Raw genomic sequence first — 23,000 nt, 5'->3', positions numbered from 1 at the left:
GACCCCGGGGTGTTAATGGGCCATTTCACCTTGAATGTTCCCTTAGAATGTGTTTACCACTGATGTTAACAATCTGTTCCACCTTGCATTTAGCTGTGACACTCTGGGTACCTTTCCCAGACCTGAGGAAGAGCTCTGTGGAACTCAAAAGCTTGTCTCTCTCATCATCAGAGGTTGGTCCAGTAAAAGATATTACCTCATTCACCTTGCACCTCTAATCTTCTGGGACCAACATGGCTACAACAACACTGCAAATCATTGAATAATCACTCTGAGAAGCTAGAGTGATTTAAAGCAGTTTGAAAAAATGCTGGAGACCAAAAATAATTATATTTAAATGGTTTAAAATTAGATATGTACTGAAAATTGTCTCTGTACCACTTGCTATTTGGGACATTAAGTACATTAAAAAATATTGTAATTTTTGAGAAAATATTTCAGTTCACCTTTAATATTAAGCAAGTTATACAATGTGCAAACCGAAAAGGACAAAAAGTCCTAATGTCGGCCAAAATGGAAAGGAAAGAAAATCTAATGAGCTTCTAAAATATTATAAACAATGGAATATGTTATTTTAAAAAAATACTATCGTGTTTGACAGAATCCTTTTAATTAAAAAGAAGAGGAGAGAAACATACTCACCGTTATCTTTGCTACTGTTTTCTTCAATTGTCATTTGTTCTGCCAGCTCAGACAGTGACTCATCAATAGTCTGGCTTCCACGCAAGGTTAGGGAAAGTCTCCTCTTAAACTTTTTCATTCTATCAATGATCAGTCTGGCTTAAGGAAGCCTGTACAAAAAAAGGAGAGAGTGGAATTCCATTATTATATAAAAAATATAGGATATTAGTAGAACTGAGTTACTGAGCACACTGCTACAATCCAAAAAACAAATAAAAACTTGAGTTGCAAAATAAATAAATAAATAAATGAAATATCAAATGCAGGAAATATTGCAGATGGTTTACTTGTATACACATGATCTTTTGGCTTATTATGTCTTTTTTACTGGAATTTAAAATACAAAAAATCACATTTTAGGTTTTGAAATTAAGACAAATACTCATGTTAGCACTTAACCATTTCTACTACATAGCCTATATACAAAAAATTGTATCAAGTAATTTGTACACCATTTTAAGAATTTGTGAATTAGAAATATGTTCAGAGAATGACTACTAAAATTGTTAGCGAGTAATTTTACAAGTTAAGGCACTGTTTATTTTACTATATAATGCACCAAATTAATACTGAAAACAATTTCTAAATAGATATAGCAAGCTATATGTGCCCAAATAAATAACTGATGAAGAGAGCTGCAGATTATAGTTTTACAAGGTAGGTGATTTTTACATAAATAGTTTGTACCTTTAAAACATCCCATATTAGTTTCCATGTAATTTGCACACTACACTGGATTTGTGTTTATACCAGTATCTTACTAGGGTTCTGATCCTGCATCGGGATCCACCAGTACAGATCCTGTGTCCATGCAGAGACCCAGTGAAAACAAATGAAGAACTGAAAAAGCTAAAATCGGAGAAAATAATATTTTTTCTCTAATTTCTTTCACTTTAATAGTTGTGTGGGTTATTACTATTGTGGAAATGTGATTTTTAATTTGAGGTCTCCTTTTAAAAATATTTGCATTTTTATTATTAATGAAGACCTCTCTTTTAGTCTTTGATTTTATTAAAACTATTTATTTATTTATTTTTAATTTTGGGCAGATTTTAAATTGACTTCATTGACTCTGCATTTGCAGATCCTGAGATAAGATCAGGGCCTATAATTTACTGTTAAAAATTAAAACAAGTTGGAGAATAAACACTGGATTTATATTTATTAAAAGAACACTCCTTAAACCTGGCACAAGTTTAAAAACAAGTTTCCACAAAATAAATTAATATGTTTCCACAATTTTGTTTTTTAAAATTCCAATGAGAAATTTTTTAAAATGTCAATTTAATCATATTTCCATATGAATTTTTTTTTAGATTTACAAATGACACAAGTAGCTACAAATATTATAAAAAATTAGAGAAAATATTATTTTCTCTTTTTCAGTATGTTTCCTTTGTGTATTTGGAAACACGCTGTACATAGTCAGAATCACTGTTCTGTTGAAGGTCAGTTTAGCACTTCCTATCTCGGAGGTGCAACAATTCTCCAGAAAGGGCAATATTTTTGGAGTTTAGTGTACCCATCCTACACACACCCACATCATATATCATCTGAAAGCTTATTTTATGTACATTTTGATGAGGTATGATGTGAGACTATCAAGTGGTGTGGTAAGCCAACAGCTGAGGAGACACAATGGTACCCAAAATGAGAAAGTGTCATTTTTGGTGCAGAAACACTTCAACATGACTGACTACAGTTTACACTTTAAGTTAATTTCAACATCTTAATGTTCTGTTTTCCGGTCAAAGATAGCAAACGACAATGTATTAAAAAATCTGGTGTTGCATGGGCTAGTATTTACTTCCAGAAATGATGAGCTGTTTAGCAAAAATGGCGAATATCAACAATTTGCAATATACTAACACAAAATGTTTTCACATTGCATGTTCATAATTGTCATAGTATCTCCTCCTGATAATAGTTTTCTATATTTTCAACTAAAATTTGCTGACCAGATCTTTCTCATACTGAAGACTGTGCACAAGTGGCAGTAGATTACCTGGCATAATTTGTACTGAAGAACTGATAGCTATCATAGAATCACAGGATTGGAAGGGACCTTGAGAGGTCACCTCGTTCAGTCTCCTGCACTCATGACAGGACTGAGTATTATCTAGACCATCTCTGACAGGTGTTTGTCTAACCTGCTCTTAAAAATCTCCAATGATAGAGATTCCACCACCTCCCTAGGCAATTTATTCCAGTGCTTAACCACCCCGACAGGAAGTTTTTCCTAATGTCCAAACTAAACCTCCCTCGCTGCAACTTGAACCCATTGCTTCTCATCCTATCCTCAGACCTTGGGGGGGGTCCAATTCTCCCTTCTCCTTGTAACATCCTTTTACATACTTGAAAAGTGTTGTCTCCTCTCAGTCTTCTCTTTTCCAGATTAAACAAACCTGATTTTTTCAATCTTCCCTCACACGTCATGCTTTCTAGACCTTTAATCATTTTTGTGGCTCTTCTCTGGACTCTCTCCTATTTGTCCACATCTTTCCGGAAATGTGGTGCCCAGAATTGGACACAATACTCCAGTTGAGGCCTAATCAGCACAGAGTAGAGCAGAAGAATTACTCCTCGTGTCGCTTACAACACTATAAATGTATGGTAATTCCTAATGTAATGCCTCTCCATCTGTAAGTTGTTGTACATATAATGTAGCATGTAGTCTGCACGGTAGAAAGTTTTAAATTGTAATTACCTATGTGACGTGGCACCCTGTAATGCTTTATGGGGGTATACTTATGAGTATAAATGTGACATAACTAGAACATGTTTTATGCTAGATATGCCACATAACATATCTTTGCAAAGGTTATGTTCTACTGAATGTATTCATCCTATTTGTATGCATGTACCATTTTTATATCTGAAGTTATGAGCGTTGGCTCTATGCTTGAGTTTAAAGTGTTTGCTGTAGCAAGCACATAAGGCAGATTTGGTCAACATAGTGTGAAGGGGTTATTCAAGTAATTGAGAGTACTTAACTAACAATGAACTACGGGAGACACCAATCCACATCTTAGCTTTCCCTTTGAATGTTCAAACTAACATGCAAACAATGACACTGGCCTGCAAAAAGGGGAATCATTCATAGACGTGACTTGCCCAGGTGACTGCAAAACTCCATCTTGTTGAGCGGATTTTACAAAGGAGAACAGGGGGATTTCCACCCACAAGAGAAAGACTATATAAGCCCCTGGAAACCCCTCCATTTTGTCTTCAGTTGGCTCAAGAGATAGCCTCTCCACCCCAAAGAGATGCCTGAAAGAAACAGGAACAAAGGACAGTAATTACGGGGGTGAGAGTGATTGTTCGACCCAGACTAGGTGGAAGTCTAGTCTGTCAAAGAAGCTTATTGGAACATCTCTGAGGGTGAGGTTTACCTGCATTTAGTTTCCTACTATATTAGGCTTAGACTTGCATGTTTTATTTTATTTTGCTTGGTAACTTACTTCGTTCTGTCTGTTATTACTTGGAACCACTCAAATCCTACTTTTTATATTTAACAAAAATCACTTTTTACTTATTAATTAACCCAGAGCAAGTAATTAATTCCTGGGGGAGCAAACAGCTGTGCATAGCTCTCTATCAGTGTTATAGCGTTTACCCTGTATAAGCTTTATACAGGGTAAAACGGATTTATTTGGGATTTGGACCCCATTGGAAGCTGGGTATCTGAGTCCTGGATCAGGAGCAATTCCTTAAGCCGTTTTCAGTTAAGCCTGCAGCTTGTGGGGATGTGGTTCAGACTTGGATCTGTGTTTGTAGCAGGCTAGCATGTCTGCACAACAAGGCAGGGAACTGAAGTCCCAAGCTGCCAGCGAAAATGGGCTTAGAGGTAGTTCTCAGCACATCGGGTGGCAGTCCCAAGGGGGTTTCTGTGACCCAGCCTGTCACTGTGGTGTAGTCAAGCAGGATCTGTGCACAGCTGATTGCTTTGAGACACTGGTAGTGATTTTAAGTGAGTTTTAAGTGTGGTGGCTGGAGAACAGACAAAGTGGTTACTGGTCTGTTATTTTCCGTTTGCTTATTTCGGGTAAGGGAAATAGGGACAGAAAAGTAAGCAAAATAAGGGTTCTTAAGCGGTTTTCAGTTAAGCCTGCAGCTTGTGGGGGATGTGATTCAGACTTGGATCTGTGGGTCGGGTGCAGAGAGGATGTGTCAGCGGCAATTGTTCTCAGTCACTCAATAGGTCCCATTCCTAATTCCCTCTTCCATGCTGGTGGAACAATGAGAAAAACAGACAAAGCTGAATTAGGGCAACAGCTGGAATCTCAAGATGAAAGAATCCAGGAATCAAGAGCATGCAAAAAAGAAAACATAGAGTACATCAGAAATGATGGCTGAAGACAAATTCCATACATTCAATGAACTGGCTGATGAACACTTGAGGCAGGTCCTAAAAGGATATGATAAAGCTAATTCTGTAACTGAAGTCTTGACAGATATGACAACAGTAACTCTGTGAAAAGTACAGAAAGACAGCATCAGATAGGATCTAAGGTTGGATCCAAGAAATATGAGATGTTTGGTGGACACACTGTCTCTCCAAGGAAAAAGTTTCTAAATGTGACATCCAACAAGCAGAGACTTGTAAAACTCCTTGTGAGTATACGGTTCAAAATGCATCCGAGAGTGCAGGAGCACACCCAACACAAACACACTTTCTTGCTGCAGGTGTTTTCAATGGTGAAGTGACAAAGTCTATCACCAGCAGAGGTGCTGAAGAATCAAAGACTTATACGGTACTCAAGAGAAGCAGACCCAAGGATGTTTGTGCATGCTGTATGTACTAATATGGTATTTGGGTCTCTTGGTATCAAAGTAATCACAGGAATTAGGTCATCCAATACAGATATTTTGGTCGTTGCTGTTCACTACTTTCCAAAAATGGAACACACAGATAACATGTGGATCAAAACAGGCACCATTACCAGCACAACTGAGAAGTGGTGCTTCATACCTGTGCATGCAATTTGAGATGCACTCACTCCGGACTTCTGTAACATACTTACTGATGTGAACGTGTTAACGGAATGCAACTCTGTCTCATTCATATTTGGTACTGGGGAAAAAAATCTGAGTTTAATGTTGTCAAAACAAAGGGAATTTACCACTTCAGAGATCTTGCCAAATTGGGAGAGAGTAACAGACAAGCCAAAATTTCTGCAGCAAAAAAACTGATAGCAAAGTTGTATGACCAGAGCGAGAAAGAAAAGAAGACCCAAAGGGTATGTCTACTTTTCAATTAGACACTTGCAGCTGGCCCATGCCAGCTGACTCAGGCTAAGAGGCTGTTTAATTGCACTGTAGACATTCAGGCTCCATCTGGAGCCCAAGCTCTAGGATCCTGAGAGGTGGGAGGGTCAGCTTGAGCCCAAACATTGATACTGCATTCGAACATCCCCTTAGCCTGAGTCAGCTGGCATGGGCCAGCTGGGGGTGTCTAACTGCAGTGTAGATATATCCAGAGAAACCAGAATTGCTTGCACCTCAATCCAGCCATCAAAAAGGACAAGTCATTGGCCAAACTCCCACCATGTGAGGAGAGTTTGGAAGAGTATGTGAAAAGAGCATCTTGGCAAACAAAGATTTCGATGTCTTTGCACACAGATAAACCATATACTGGATCACCATTGCAACATGGATAGAAAAATGTGGATGAAATACTTCTTGTATTCAAAGGCCCTGTGGCATCTGAGCTTCTACAAGATCTTATCTGCCTTGTACCAAAAGGGTCGCTGCACAGTCAAATGTGTCTGCAGTCAGAACAATCTTCCCTGCAGAAAACTGTGTACATGTCAAGGCAATGAAAACTGTGTTAATCCACACCCTCTTGACAGAGATTATAATGATGAACAAGACAATGATTATCATGTTGACTAGAAATGTCACCAGTACTATTACATTCCAGTGACACTGGTACAAAATTATTAGATTTTGTTTTACCATTTAGATTGTTGTTGTGATGCTTTGAGGTCAAAAAGAAATACAATTTTATGTCTTGAAATAATACGCAGAATCATTGAACTAAAAGAAAAATGCAAACATTACAAAGTGGTCATTTTAACATGTTGATGGTGTCATCGTTTATCCCTATTTCTATGGTAACAGTACCACCTGACAGCTCCACATCATATGTCATCTCAAAGTAGCCATAAGCAGCTTTCAAATGATGTATGATGTGCATGTAAGTAGAGAGGGTAAATTCCGTCGGCCAAATCAGTGGTGTCTGCCACTCACCTATCTCAAGCACGAGTACGACACACGGTTCCCACTCTGGGGAAAGCTCATGTGCTTTCTCATCCTAACAGTGACACTATAGTAGAGCTACCGCTATTCTTCTACATTTAGTGTCTGCACAGTCCTGGGGAGTGCTGGGAGCTGGGCAGAGTGAGTGGTATGTGGAAGTCCGTTTTATCTTCCCAAGACCTTTGCAGAGGCCCAGAGCACCTTGCAGTATTTGAGGCAGCCTAGTCCTTTGGTCCTTCAGAAGCAATAAGACAGAAGGCATCCAACAGACAGCCCCCGAGCAGGACTGGGAGAAAAGGCAGAAGACACCCAGCAAGGAAGGTAAGGAGAAGGCTCCCTCCCCCACCCCCACGCATAAGACCAAAGAAAAATTTGGAACAGTCCAGAACAAAGCAGGAAGTAGTAAACTTTCACAATCACTAATGTTGATGTCAGAAGAGGAATGGAACCATCCACCTCTGCCAAAGCAAACGGCAGCAAGAAACAGAGACCAGTCTGTGAAGTAAATGCTGGAGAAACATTTCCCAACCTCCTGATCCTGCCTCCAGTTCTCCCCATGGGAGCAGAAGTAAGCCCTAGCCTCTTCCACATAAGCCTTAAGACTGAGAAGCATGGACAACAGGGGCCTGGAGAAACCCTACCCATCAAGCCTTTAATATAGGATCTAGGACAAAAGGCAGCAAGTTTCTCTATCCCTTGTCCCTTTCACAGAAACAAGAAAGGAACAAGGATGGGAGAGCAACATGTGCAGAACTCCCCAAACTCAATCTCCTCCACAGAACTGAACAGCAGGAGACAGTGCCAGGGAGAAGGGACAAGTGAAGGTGTGTGGGATGGATAGATACTTATATTGAGGGCTGGTTCTAGGGGTGCCCCTGAGCACCAACTTCCAGGGATGCTGGACTGCTAAGCCTCTTTGGCGTTTTGTTTTGTCTCTCTGTTCTGATGGTCTGGCTTGAAGTTGGATTTGGGGGAGTGGGGCTCACTTGCTAGGGGTGGGGGATAAGATGAGAACAAGGAAGGAGGGAACTCCTGTGCAGAAAGAGGCAGCAAGAGAGACAACAGCAGCAGTTATGACTAGGACAATCATTTAGCTGTAGCTGCTTACAGGTATGTGCACAATAAGCCCTTACTCCCCTTGTTGTACATATATTTATCCTCACTTGTATGGCTCTTTCACCCAGCAATAGAGGAGAAAACATAAAACAGGAAAAACCAGTGAAAAGGCAAAACATTTAATTGATACTCATTGTCTAAACTGAGGGATATGCAACAAGCAAAGTAAAACAGGATTTTAAAAATCATGTCACTGTCATGATCTATAACATTTTTAGTAACATTATTTACACCATTACTTTTAAACGGATGGTATCCCTTTAAGCTGACTCACTCGCCTTCTTGCCTATTGATATGGAGCATTCTAAACAAAAGGATAGAATCAGATGAAGGCGTGTGCTGGTGAGAGTACACATTCACAAAAGGAAACCATACATATGTTCTTAAGTGAACACAGAAAGACTAGATGACACGCTGTGGTAAGTACATTCAGACATGGACAAAGTCAGGATCTTTGGGACTTGAAACCAGAAGTCTGAGAAAGCCAGATGCAGCAGAGAGTCAGTGACAAACCGATCATGTCCAGGTACAATGTAGTAGAGAGCAGAGGAAGGAAAGATGATCCTGTCCAGGAATGACAACAGTACAGGTAGAAAGAGCCAGGAGTCCAGCAATGGAGGATGTTGGAGGGGAAGAGGATACTGGACCACTGTACAAACCCAGTTATGTCAGAAGTTTTTTGAAGTATTTTTCCTCTTACCCTAGTCTAAATTTGTACACGCAGCAAAACCACACCACTGGTCTGACCACTTCACAATTTCTGCTCAAGAGGACCCATGTCTAGAAAAGCAGGAGCTTTGCAGGCTGGGACTAAGGAACTTCATTAGAGCAGTATGGGAAAACTTGGATAGTGACTTGCTGTTTCAACTGATGTTAATACCTTGCATTCAAGGACAGGAAATTCTCATTTTAAGAAAATGAATTTTAAGAATATTCCATTGAGAGCATTTATATTTCCTGTTCAGGACTTGCTTATTGCATAAAAAGAGGTCTGGAATTATGTGCATTTCTGTGTTTATTTTTTCTTTTCCAAAATTATGGACCTAAATTTTTCCCTCATGGGAAAGGACAGACTAGATGTGTGTGATTTTAGTTCACTATCCTAATGTCTTCTTTGAAGCCTGTATGTCCCAAACTGTGCTCTTCTCAAAAAGCACAAAAAGCCTGTAAGTGGATCTAAAGAACAGCCTATCTAGGTACAACTCTACCTAAGGCAGTCCGACAGACAGACAAGTTCTCTCTGATTTTCCATATGGGCAAAAACTGAGGATAAAAGACGCCTTTACATGGGACCCTGACCCTACACAGATTTAAGAATATATACAATTTTACCCAAATGAGTGGTCCTACTGATGAAGCAGAAAAGTAAAAATAAATAAATAAATAAATAAATACTACATAGATCATTCTTGTACTGGCAGACACATGGGCTAGATCAGCAGTTCTCAAACTTCATTGCACTGCAACCCCCTTCTGACAACAAAAATTACTACACGACCCCAGAAGGGGGGACTGAAGCCTGAGCCCGGCGAAGCCCCACTGCCCTGGGGGGAGAGGCAAAGCCAAAACCGGAGCCCTGCCGCCTGGGTGCGGGTGGGGGACTGTAACCTGAGCCCCACCACCTGGGCAGTAGGGCTCGGGCATCAGTTTCAGCCACGGGACCCAGCAAATCTAACGCCAGCTCTGGTGACCCCAACCCACCTTGGGGTCCTAACCCACAGTTTGAGAACCATTGAGCTAGATTATCTAAAAGGTTTTTCTAATCTCTATCATCTATGAGTATAAGAATAATTGTGTTATTCATCTGTGGGGTGAGCTTTTTTAGAATAAATCTTTATAACATTTTGAAGGGTAGATGCAGTCAAGGGAATATCACCTTTACACATAATACTGAGAGTCTCAGAAAGTGTAGCGTCTGAATCAGGGAGTAGGAAGGAACGAGCCTTCAATAGGGTGCCCACTGAAAGAAGAATTTTCTGTACTCATTCTGGGATGGCAACACTACTGTGACCCGCAGTGGAAAAAAATTCCTAGATGAATACAGTTGTGAAATATTACAAGGAGTTTTATCATGGCTGCTACAAGCTTCATGGAACTGGGCATTTTAAAAGGACACTTTTCACAAAATATTGGGGCATTTGAAAGGATAGAGGTCAGACTAGCCAATCATTTAGTCAGGATATCGTCCCCTCTTCTTGCTCTAGAATACAGGAACCACAATCATGACCTTGTAATTACCCTGGAATGCTATTCGTAAGACCACAAGTTAAGAAGTAATATTGCAGATGAGTAGGCTTCACCAGTTGTACCAGAACAATTTAAACAAACAGACATTAATATGGGGGAGAAGTAAGGGGAACTGTTCTTCAGTCACTTCTTCCTTCCATGGGAATTCAACTTCTAAAATAAAAAACCTGCCGCTACTATTGTGGTCAAAGACATTTTCTTAGACAATCTGCATTGCTGGCAATCAATGAAGGAGACGGGGTGGGAGGGAGTGACCACCAGCTAAGAGCCAGAGATGCCAACATTCTTTAGTTGATTCCTCACTGCTGCCTACCTGATTAGAAGACATCTATTAGTCCTGGGCAGGAGAAAATGAGGGTTCAGAGAAAAATCCAAAAATATGATCCAACACAACCACTATACACAACATGGGTCTCAAAGTCTGCAATAATTTGAGGAGTAGTCAAGAGAATAGATACACTCAGTCTAAAACAAAAAAAAAATTAATGGGGAATTTTGGCTGCTAAATGACATTTCTAATTTCCCCTAATTAAAAAAGGTAAGCACTTCTTTCTTCAGGAAACAAAGAAGATCTGATTTAAATCGAAAATTTAAATCTAAGTTACTTTACAGTTACCTATTTGGAATGAATAGTTTTGACTCAATGCAACAAGACTGCTGATTCTTTTCCCTGAAGCCCTAACCAACTGTAAAAAGAATCTGCACTGTCATTTTATTTTTTGAGCTTTAAAACATAGAGCATAATATTCATGACTGTTCCATTTTTTAAAATGCAAGGAATATATTAAATCTATACTGAACAAATGGTCTTCAACCTAACTATTCTACAGTGGAATGTCAGATATTAAAAACACACACTTGAATGTAACTAATGGCAATCCTAGTTTTTGGAGATAGACAGAATGAGGACACAAACGATCTGATAAGTATCAGGGGGTAGCCGTGTTAGTCTGTATCTGTAAAAGTGGCAGAGAGTCCTGTGGCACCTTATAGACTAACAGACGTACTGGAGCATAAGCTTTCGTGGGTGAATACCCACTTCGTCGGATGCCGAAGTGGGTATTCACCCATGAAAGCTTATGCTCCAGTACATCTATAGTCTATAGTTAGTCTATAAGGTGCCACAGGACTCTTTGCCGCTTTTATCTGATAAGATACAGCAAAACTGACAGAGACATATTTGTTCCATCCATACGCCAATGTGAACTGAATCAAGCAACACTAAATTAAAGAGATTGCTGCTTTTTATGAATATGTGCAATTTGCTGTTGTATAAGACTCCTTTAATATTTTGCTCAGAAATAAAACACTATCGTTTCCTGAGAAACCCCAACTCACATTGCTGAACCTTAGCTTTAAATACACAATGGCTGTAAGACTATAAATATTTTTCCATACACAAAAATGTACTTTCCATCATCATCACCATTAATTCATAAGAGTTAAAGGTAGACATATAAAATTAGGATTTCAACAGATCTAGTAACGGCCCTTCCCCTTATCCCCAATATTGTTTAGCCTTAATCTCTAGAGCATAACACTGAAAACAAACTGTACTTTATTTCACTTAAAATTTGAACATATCTATATGACCCAGACTGGTAATACCAAACTCTCCCCGTTTCAGGTTCTCCATTCCCATACAGCTGAAGCTACCCTCCCATTTAGCAATATCAAAAAGGGCAGGGTGGTCATGTCTGAAGCACACCGAGACATTGTGACTCTAGGCTGAGAACCTGGGGGCACAGTTGTATACAGCTTTGAAGGTAGTGTCTAGAAGCTTAAATTTGATATCAGGTGGGAAGCCAGTGGGATGTCATTTGCTTGCAAATACCAAGGGAAGTGGCCCACACAACTAGGAACAGAAAAGGCAATGGTCATGAGATAATCTCTTAAATTCTGGTCCACAGTTAACAGAGTTTGAAAATTCCTGACCTAATTTCACTTTATCTGTTATTTTTCTGATGTCATCTGAATGGTTCGTCTTCTGATAATCTTAATTTACCTAATATTAAGCAACTTAATTTTGCAAACCTTTCCAGCCACACTAAAAAAATGTATAACCCAATTTCTTTACACTGATGGAACTGGTAATTTGGATAAATTATTTGTTCCCAACTAATGGCATGAAGAGCAGGCCACAGGGACTTGCTGGCTGCAGATTCCCACAGCTCCCATTGGCAGGAACGGCGAACCGCGGCCACTGACAGCTGTGGGGGGCTGTGTCTGCAGGTGGTCAACATCAGCAAAATATCTCTTGGCCCGCAATCAGATTACCTTGATGGGCTGCAGGTTGCCCGTCACCGTGCTAGATGATTTTAGAATACACCAGGATGCTTCACAAACATGCAAATGTTGGATCAAATTGGTAAGTCTTATTGTATTATAGAGGTCTGTTACTGAACTTGTGAAACAGGGCTCTGAGGACCGCGGGTTTCAAGGATCACTCAAGTTGATCCCGAGATGACCTGCTGACTGAGTCTTCCTCCACGCTCTCCTCTCCTGCTAGGTGAAGGGCGACTGCGATGGATATGGTTTGGATGTAACACAGCCATAGATTCCTTGTCTCCCAGACAAGAGCTGGGAATGCACACTTCCCTGCTTGTTGATGCAGTACATAGCTATGGTGCTGTCTGTAAGCACCTGTGCTACACAGACAAGTGAAAGGTCTCGAGGGCCCAGGTCAATACTCTGAGCTTTTATATGTTCATATGGAGTATGGACCCCCAGGTGTACCCACCTGGGGCCCCCATCAATCAACTCCTCCTGCTCCCTCCCAGCATCTCCTGCATGCCATGGAACAGCTGTTCTCCGGTGTGCAGGAGGCACTGAGAGGGAGAGGGAGGATCACAGACAGGCGTGCTCGGGGGATGGGGTGGAAAGAGGTGGGGAAGAGGTGGGGCAGGAGCGGGAAGAGACAGGGCAGGCCCTTGGGGAGAAGGGGTGGAGTGGGGGTGGGAAGAGGCAGGGCGGAGGTGGGGGAAGGGTGGAGTTGGGGTGGGGCCTGGCGCTGAGCACCCCAAGGGAAAATTAGAAGCTGGCGCGTGTGCAACCGACAATGAAAGGATTCTGGATTCAATGGCCTGAGTTAAAACTGACATAGGGCCTTCTTTCTGACCCAACAAATGGACGGAATTGTCTGTCCAAGCATGATCCCAGTCCTTCTTGGGGTGGGTTGGAAGGACTTGGCACAGTCTGTGTTCTTGCGCTGAGCAAAAGGGATTATGAATTGTAACCACAGGAAAACCCTTTGGTGGGGTTCAAAGGACTTTTCACAGGCCAGGGCCCTTGTGGCAGTCAAGGGGTGATCTCTGGTAAGCTTGTTAGGATGCTTGGAGGTTCTTTTATTGTTTTAAATATTTTCTCTGTAATGCTTTTACCTTAAGAATAAATGTCCCTCTTCAGAAAGAGCTGTGTGGTAACTTAACTGTGGCAATTACACGGTTTACCATCTCTGAAGAAAAAAGTAAAGCAGGCCTGCTTAGACAGTTTGACTTTGCTGGGGAATTCATAGTGTAGACAGGGTGCTCTGCAGCCTGGAAATACCGTGGTCAGGAAGAAGAGAGCGAGTGTCTACATCCAAGAGAGAATGTCTGGGGAGCCAAAACCTAAGAAAAGGTGCCCTTGCTGAACCACAGAGGGAGAACACAGTATAGTTGCCCTAAATTGTGACAGTCTTGTACTGGCTGTTCCCTGAAGTAGTTAGAGTCCCAAATCTTGAAAAATCTCTTTTCTGGAAGAAAGGCCCTGAGTGGAGTCCAGGATTGCTCCAAAAAAGTGATCCTCACTTCAATCTGCACAAAGAATTTCTCCCAGGTAATCAACAGTCCCGGTTATCGGAGGAGGCTACACATAGAATCATAGAAATGTAGGGCTAAAACGGACACATGGTCACCCAGTCTATTCCCTGAGCTGAGGCAGGACCACCTAGACCATCCATGACAGATGTTTGTTTAATATATTCTTAAAAACATCCAAGGACAGGGATTCCACAACCTCCTTAGGTAACCTGTTCCTGTAATTAATTAGAAAGTTTTTCCTACTATCTAACCTAAATCTCCCTTGCTGCAGATTAAGCCCATTACTTCTTGTACTACCTTCCATAGACATGGAGAACAATTAATCACTGTCCTCTTTATAACAGCCCTTAATGTAGTTGAAGACTTATCAGATCCCTTCTCAGTCAGCTTTTCTCATGACTAAACATGCTCAGTTTTCCCCTCAAGAGTCAGGTTTTCTAAAGCTTTTATCATTTTTGTTGCTGTCTTCTAGAATCTCTCCAGTTTGTCCGCACCCTTCCTAAAGTGTGACACCCTGAACTGGACACAATACTCCACCCCAGGCCTCACCAGTGCGGAATACAGTGGGACAATTACTTCCTGTGTCTTACATATGACCCTGCTTTTAATACACCCCATAGGGCGTACTAAAAGGCTACTGGCCTTTTTCCCAACAGCGTCACACTGTTGGCTCACTTTCAAATTATGATGCATTACAACCACCAGATCCTTTTCAGCAGCACTAGCCCCTACCCAGTTATTCCCCAATTTGTTGTTGTGCATTTGATTTTTCCTTCCTAACTACAGTATTTTGTACTTTTCTTTATTGAATTGAATCTTGTTTATTTCAGATCAATTCTCCAATTTATCAAGGTCCTTTTGAATTCTAATCCCATCCTCCAAACCCCTTTCAGCGTGGTGTCATTCACAAATGTTATAAGCATACTCTCCACTCCATTATCCACGTCATTAATGAAAATATTGATTAGTACCAGACCCAAAATTTGTAACAAGTCTGCTGAAGAGAGATGCTGTTGAGAGCTTGCCCTCAAGCCAGCAATCCAGATATTCCTTAGCATCTGAAGTGAACAGCAACCACCATGCGACACTTGATGAAGACGCACAGTGCTGAGGACAAGCCAAAATGAAAGATTCTAAATTGGTAGGTGTCTTGTACCCATATTGAACTTCAAGTACTCAATGTATGTTTGGTTGCCAAATGAAAGTAGACATGCTTAAGTAAAGAATCGAATACCAAACTCCCCAGAACAAGGAAGGGACAATGTCCTCTAGAGCAAGCATCTTGAGCTTCAATATTCTTATGCACCTGTTGAGATTTCTGAGGTCCCGAATGAGTCTCAGATCTTTCCTCTGCTTGACATCAGGAATAGCAGGAACAAAAACTTTTATCTCAGTGTTCTCCTAGAACCAACTTTATAGCTCTGTGATAGGGTTGGGACTCACCACCACAGCGCCTCCTGTTGGTACCTCCAGGAATTAGCTCAGTCCATGTGGAGCGCCCTCCGCTGGTGGTGTCCTGTCCATCTCTCGCCCTTGGTTGGCGTCTGGACCTGTGTTGCTCCCTTCTCGCGGCGTCCTCTTCAGGACACTGCCTCCTAGTCCACGCTCACTCCCTTCCGGGGGTGTGTGTGTGTGTATTTCCGCTTTCCGCTTCGCCCCAGCCGCCATGGCCAACCACACCCCAAAGTCTTACCCCTTCTGTCAGGGGTCGGGTGCAGTCCGCTATGGCCACTTCTAACGGCCAGGTGTAATACAATGGGGAAGGGGGCGACCCAGGCCTGCCCTCCACTCTGAGCTCCGGGCCAGGGACTCTCTGGCGACAGCCTCCCTGCCCTCCTTCGCTCCCCTTGTCTGCCTCTCCTCCCTGGGCCGCTTCCCCTTCAGCCCCTTCACACCTTGTAGCCTGCAGCCCGGAAGGTACTGGGCTGGAGTTCCCCTCTGCTCCCCTGACCCTGACCCTGACCCTGCCCAGCACTGCACTGCGCTGCACTGCACTGCACTGTGCTGTGCTGTCCCAGGTGCTGGTCTCCTCGCTCAAACTTCTCCTTTGAAGGTCTTGGAGAGACTGTCTGCTTCTCTCCTGGGCAGCCTTTATATAGGGCCTAGCCTGGCCCTGATTGGCTGACTCTTTCCCTGCTCTGATTGGCTCTCACCAGGCCTTCTCTGATTGGCTGCAGGTCTGCGCAGCCTCTCAGGTCTGGTTCAGCCCAATCTTGCCTGGGGGTTGGGCACCGCCTCACCACAAGCTCCCTTCCAGAAAAGGGAATCCACTTCTTCCAACAAGATGTTCTCAAGAGATGGGTCCTTGAAGACGGAAGGAGACAGGATAGTGATGTAGTCTGGTGCAGAACCAGATGGAATGTGTCACAGGCTGTGTCCAGCAATAAGTGATCAGAGATAATTGTGCATCAAGCTCTGTAAGAGGAAGAGAAACAAGGTCCAAAGAGTGGGGATGGGACAGGTTGGATAAAAATTAATTATTTAAAAAAAATAATTTAAAAAATCAGATATTTTTTATTTAAATCGGATTTTTTTTTTTATAAAATGCTTTTTGAGGAAAAAAACCTATCTAAAGATAGTTTTAATTAAGATACATTATAGCTCAAAGATATCTCATCATGCAATAGGGATTATAAATTCTAATTCTATAGTATGAAACAATATATTCATGTCATGTTTAAGATGAGTTTTGTAAATGAGTTCCAAAAGTTCATGGATTAGGGACCCAATTTTATGGAGTTCCAGGGGCTTCTCTATAGATTATTTAAGTAAATCTTTCTATCTTCCCAATGGGACTCAGTGCTCAGTCTAGAAGATACCATCAGAGATGCTTAGTTTTGCAGTTCTCAAACTGTGGATTTGTGTCTCCAGAGATAACATGCTTGTTAACAGCAAAAATGTTTTAAATAAATAAATAAATAATATACAGAGGTGAGAAATAACAGACCTCAACCCTATTGTCTCTCTGCAAATTTGTGTACACAGAGTCAATCCCTTACCTCTCTCTAAAAGTGCAAAGTTTCAAAAAGTTCAGTGAATAGAAGATTGTTGGGGGAGGAATAGATCTGGACAAGGAGAAGAAGTCAGGAGATGAATGTGAGAAGGGAGGGACAGGCAGTAGAAACAAAAGTGAAACTGTTTGAGCAGCATATTCCAGAAGTCTTGAGGTCTTTCTGAGTGTAGCCTTCATTGTTTTGAGATCTAACATACCATTCTCACTAGAAGGGAAAACCTAAAATGGCAGCAGGCTGTAAAAGAGACCCAGTTTGGGAATAAGAACCATTCAAGAAATATATTTTTGCTGATGATGTCTTAAAGAAAGTCACACCAGTGAACTGGTGGAAGTCACTTAAGCACTTGGATTTAGAGACTGTTGAAGTGATAATCTCACTTTTAACAGCAGTAGCTTCTTCTGTCAGAGTAGAAAGAATATCTTCTTCCTGTGGACTAATTCATTCCAAATTGAGAAATCGTTTGGGAGCTGAAAAAAGCACGAAAGCTTGTTTTTCTTTTCCAGATTATGAACAAACAGGAAAATGAAGGTGAAGAGACGACTGAGTTAGTTGCAGAAGCCAATATTTTACGTTTCTCATGCTGACCTGGCTGACATAGTCTATTTAATTTTTTTTATCCATTTAACTATTTTAGTTAACAATTTTAACAAAAACAAACCCGATTTTAAAAAATGCAAATGTTTAACTAAATTTAAAAATTCATATGCTTGTTTTGTTAAAATATTATGTGTTTGCTGTTGAAGAAAAAAATCCAGAATACATAACATTGCTGTTTTAGTTAAATAAAACAATTAAAATGTCTGTTTGGTGATGTTCTCATCCTAATACAGCATGGCAAGAAAATCCTCCAAATATTAATGATTAACCTGTTGAATTGGAGACAGTTTACCTCCAATAACTTATAAATATCTGCTTCAATTACCTTTGGTAAATGAAATAACCAATCATTCATTTTCTGATATAGATGTAAAACTAATCTGAAAAGTTTTCAAAATAAATTACTTAAAAAATGTATAGTGGGTACCTTCTAAAAATGAAACCTACATCTATCTCTGAATTGTGAAGAGTATTTATTAAGGTTATAACAACCAACAAGAATGCACTTTTATGTAGAAATCCATGATTAAATAGAGTCTTCCTGACTAGTGATTTAAATCAATTTGATTTAAATCAAATCCACCCTGGGATGGGAAGAAGGCATGGAGAACTGGTGCAAGTCAGTGCATAGCGCTTGACTGCATCTTCAAAACTGTTTTTTGGAGGCTGATGTTGAGGGCTGTGAGGCATGAGATTAGGAATCCTGCTTCAATAATGCTGAGGTTGTTTTCCATTAGTAGGTTAAAGGAGTGGCTCGTTTCACCTCTGGAAGTGTATCCCTTGGTATTGTGAAGAAGCCTGTCTTTTGGAAGTGGAATGTTAGGTAGTAAAACCTCTTCTGTGCTTAGGAAGAGGACTCTGTTAGTCCCAGGAAAGGTGCAGCAGCCATAACCTTTTCCAGGGCTTCACTGATTTCATCACTAAAAAAGGCCCGTACTCTCAAAAAGGGAGGTTTTCTATTTTCCTCGGGATCCAGCTGTAAGACCAAAAGGATCTCAGCCAGGAGTACCTCCTAAGAGCCGCTCCTGTGGTCACTGTTCTTGCATTGACATCTAAGTCATTGTGTGCTGCTCATAGCGCTGCACGAGTGTACAATCCTCAGTGACCAGAGTCTTAACCACTTCCTTCTCTTCCTCAGGAAAGGAGTCCAGCATAGGGCTCATGGCATCCCACAGAGCGTAACTGTAGCAGAACACAATGACTTGATAGTCAGCCACCGGAAGGCCTAGTGAGCCATAGGAATAGGCTCCCCTGCCAAAAGCACACAGCTTACATTCTTCTCTCCTGGCAGAAGAAGGTGACTTCCCATCCCCTCACCCCCTCCTGTGCTGCAGACAGCACCAAAGAATTTACCACAGGATGTTGTAGTAAAGACTGATGTCCCTCAACTGGTACAGGATAACATTGTCTCTGTTCTCTTGCATACAGATGAGAATGAAAAGGAAGAACAACAGATAACCTTCACTCTGGCTGTCTCAACCTGGCTCATAGGTAGAGACAGCTTCTCTTTTGTCTGCATCTGTAGTATGTCAAACAGGGATTGGACATGTCTGATGTAGTCACACCTGCTGATGTAGGGTGCTTACACCTTCTTTTTCAAATATCTTCTCAAAACATTGAGCTGATGCTTCACAATGGAAAGCTACATCCTGACTTCAATAGGTTTTGGATTAGGCTTTAAGGGACACTGTGACAGGTACCATGTATTAATTAAAAAAATTAAAATACAATAACTATGGTTCCCCTAATTTGGTTGCATCACAAATGTAACGGCACACAATTTGGCCTCATTTTGATTAGAACGGAGAAGCATGAAACTGGAGTACCAAGGATGTTGTTTAGGTGAGAATTCAGGTGCACTGGAAGAGCTTTTGGGGAAGCTTTAGTAGGGCCTGCCTTTCACCTCACCATATTAATGAAGTATTTTCCATAGTCAATCAAGAGCTAAAGAGACAGCATTCATTCCAGGTAAGTAACTCTGAAAATACTGGAGTGAGAGACAAAGCCAAGATAAAGAAGGTCAGAGACTGCAGATGGGTTTTCATTGGTCACATAACATAGTAAGAGTAATTTCTAATGTATATATCCTTTTCTTACAGACATGTTAGTTCTGCCTCTTAGTTCACAGTAATCATTATTTATTATTCTTGAGCATTTGCTGCATGCGCTGCAGAGCACAGATGTAACAGAATATAAAAGAGAACAGGTCCTTACACTGAACTTACAACCTAGAGAGAGAGAGAGAGAGAGAGAGACCAAACACTTCCACATATATTATAATTATTTAAATAATATACCTGAGTAATACTAAAAAACTAAGGGGTGGATTAAAATAGGCTGCATAGTAGAAATGTTTAGTCCTATATATCTTTATTAGGCACTGTCATAAATATAAAGGGAAGGGTAAACCCCTTTGAAATCCCTCCTGGCCAGGGGAAAGCTCCTCTCACCTGTAAAGGGTTAAGAAGCTAAAGGTAACCTCGCTGGCACCTGACCAAAATGACCAATGAGGAGACAAGATACTTTCAAAAGCTGGGAGGAGGGAGAGAAACAAAGGGTCTGTAGTCTGTCTGTAGTCGTCTTGGCCGGGGACAGAACAGGAATGGAGTCTTAGAACTTTTAGTAAGTAATCTAGCTAGGTATGTGTTAGATTATGATTTCTTTAAATGGCTGAGAAAAGAATTGTGCTGAATAGAATAACTATTTCTGTCTGTGTATCTTTTTTGTAACTTAAGGTTTTGCCTAGAGGGGTTCTCTATGTTTTTGAATCTAATTACCCTGTAAGATATATACCATCCTGATTTTACAGGGGGGATTTCTTTATTTCTATTTACTTCTATTTTTTATTAAAAGTCTTCTTGTAAAACACTGAATGCTTTTTCATTGTTCTCAGATCCAAGGGTTTGGGTTTGTGGTCACCTATGCAAATTGGTGAGGCTTGTTATCCAACATTTCCCAGGAAAGGGGGGGTGCAAGTGTTGGGAGGATTGTTCATTGTTCTTAAGATCCAAGGGTCTGGGTCTGTAGTCACCTAGACAAATTGGTGAGGCTTTTTACCAAACCTTGTCCAGGAAGTGGGGTGCAAGGTTTTGGGAAGTATTTTGGGGGGAAGGACGTGTCCAAACAGCTCTTCCCCAGTAACCAGTATTAGTTTGGTGGTGGTAGCGGCCTGTCCAAGGTGTAATATTTTGTACCTTGGGGAAGTTTTGACCTAAGCTGGTAAAGATAAGCTTAGGAGGTTTTTCATGCAGGTCCCCACATCTGTACCCTAGAGTTCAGAGTGGGGGAGGAACCGTGACATGGTGGCACAGTGGTGGGATTAACCTGAAATCATTTTGAGATCCAGTTGAGATTTTTTGAACTAGAAATACAGATTTTAAAAAGGAATTTTTAGGAAGTCCAGAAGGCAGCTTTGAAACTGAAAGCAGCTTGGTTTCTCTCTGCTTTGTGGCCAAGCAGAGACAAAAGGGGATTATCTTGTGAATTGCAGGTTTTCTTTGCCTAGAGGCAGGGTACTTAACTCCTGCAGGGAAATTCACAGTCTTCCAACCCAGAGGTTTTTTTTTTCTTTTCTTCCTAAAAGTAAATAGGGGGTGTGTGCTCTACCCATTTGCCTGGAGACAAAAGTGGCAGGGTTTTTTTTTTAGGATTTTGATTTTTTTTTTTGTTTTACAAGGAGCACAGGTTTGAAAAGAAATTTTTTTTCTTCTTTGGGCTGGGTAAGCAGGTTTCCAAGTAGTTGGAGGTTTTTTGCTTTAATTTGGGCCCAGAGCAGAGACAAGGGAATTGTCTTTTTCTGTAGGCTGACAATCACTATCAGAGAATAGGTATTCTATTCCAGCACAGCAAAATTTTACAGCCAAGTTTTGTTTGTTTATTTCTAAACCTCGGGTGTAAAGTTAGTTAAAAACAGAGAGGTTAGAATGGCCAAATCCTCAGCTCGACTACAGCTGGAATTAGCCAAATTTCAGGCTGAGGAAAAACAAAGGGAACATGAAAGACAGATAGAACTCATGCGGCTGAAGGAGGAGGAGAAGGAAAAAGAGAGGAAGCATGTGGAGGAGATGGAGAGGATAAAGGCCCAGCAGAATATACCAACAAACCCTAGCAATCCTTCTCCAGGTACCACTTCCCATCCCAGAAAGTTCCCCACCTACAAGGCAGGTGATGATACTGAGGCCTTCTTAGAAAACTTCGAAAGGGCCTGCCTTGGGTACAACATCTCTACTGACCAATACATGGTAGAGCTGAGGCCGCAGCTCAGTGGACCCTTAGCTGAGGTGGCAGCTGAAATGCCTAAAGAACACATGAACAAGTATGAACTGTTTAAATCCAAGGCGAGAGTCAGAATGGGGATAACACCCGAGCAGTCTCGTCGGAGGTTCAGAGCCCTAAGGTGGAAACCAGACATGTCATTTACCCGACATGCCTACCACATTGTAAAACATTGGGATGCCTGGATATCAGGAGCAAGTGTTGAATCTCCAGTAAATTTGCCCTTCCTAATGCAAATGGAACAATTCTTAGAGGGTGTTCCTGAGGAAATAGAAAGATACATCCTAGATGGGAAACCCAAAACTGTAATTGAGGCAGGAGAGATTGGAGCCAGATGGGTGGAGGTGGCAGAGAAGAAGAAAACTGGTCGCAGTTGGAGCGGAGACCAGAAGGGACCACCCCAGACCACACCCTATTACCGGGGGCCGCCCAAAGCCCCACCTACCTCCCAAAGAACCCTCCAGACCCCTTATCGTCCCACCACCCCGTTCTCCAGCAACCCTCCTCGCCCCAGTGACCCGTCAGCTGGACGATGTTTTAAGTGTAACGAGCTGGGGCATGTAAAGGCCAACTGCCCCAAGAACCCCAACAGATTACAGTTCATTGCACCGGAATCACACCAGAGGTCCACAGGCCCAGATACCTCCCAGATACCCTTGGAGCTGAGGGAAACTGTGAGTGTGGGTGGGAAGAAGGTCACCGCGTGGAGGGACACCGGAGCACAAGTGTCAGCTATCCATGCTTCCTTAGTGGACCCCAATTTAATCAACCCAGAGATCCAAGTGACGATTCAACCCTTCAAGTCCAACTCTTTCAATTTGCCTACAGCCAAGTTGCCTGTCCAGTACAAGGGCTGGTCAGGAATGTGGACTTTTGCAGTCTATGATGATTATCCCATCCCCATGCTGTTGGGGGAAGACTTGGCCAATCATGTGAAGCAGGCCAAGAGGGTGGGAATGGTCACCCGCAACCAGGCTAAACAAGCCGTGAGGCCTAGCTCTGTTCCGGA

At 41.6% G+C, this 23,000-nt stretch overlaps 1 protein-coding gene across 3 annotated transcripts in view; it reads right to left on the bottom strand.

Annotated features, from left to right (window-relative positions):
- CDK17 (cyclin dependent kinase 17) overlaps window positions 1-23,000 on the bottom strand; it is a 188,523-nt gene that overhangs the window by 88,972 nt on the left and 76,551 nt on the right. For 2 of the 3 annotated variants that reach the window (XM_084649889.1, XM_084649887.1), the window contains exon 2: window positions 643-791. In XM_084649889.1, coding sequence (XP_084506015.1) covers window positions 643-760 — 118 coding nt within the window. In that variant the 5' untranslated portion in view covers window positions 761-791. Of the gene's footprint in view, window positions 1-642; window positions 792-15,548; window positions 15,568-23,000 lie in introns of those variants that run through there. The other variant, XM_084649888.1, reaches the window with a different exon arrangement.

This window comes from Lepidochelys olivacea (assembly GCF_965140295.1).
Source record: "Lepidochelys olivacea isolate rLepOli2 genome assembly, chromosome: 1".
In the NCBI taxonomy this organism is placed as follows: domain Eukaryota; kingdom Metazoa; phylum Chordata; order Testudines; family Cheloniidae; genus Lepidochelys; species Lepidochelys olivacea.
The sequence above is the reverse complement of the archived record's forward strand: the minus strand, read 5'-3'. Positions and strand labels throughout refer to the sequence as shown.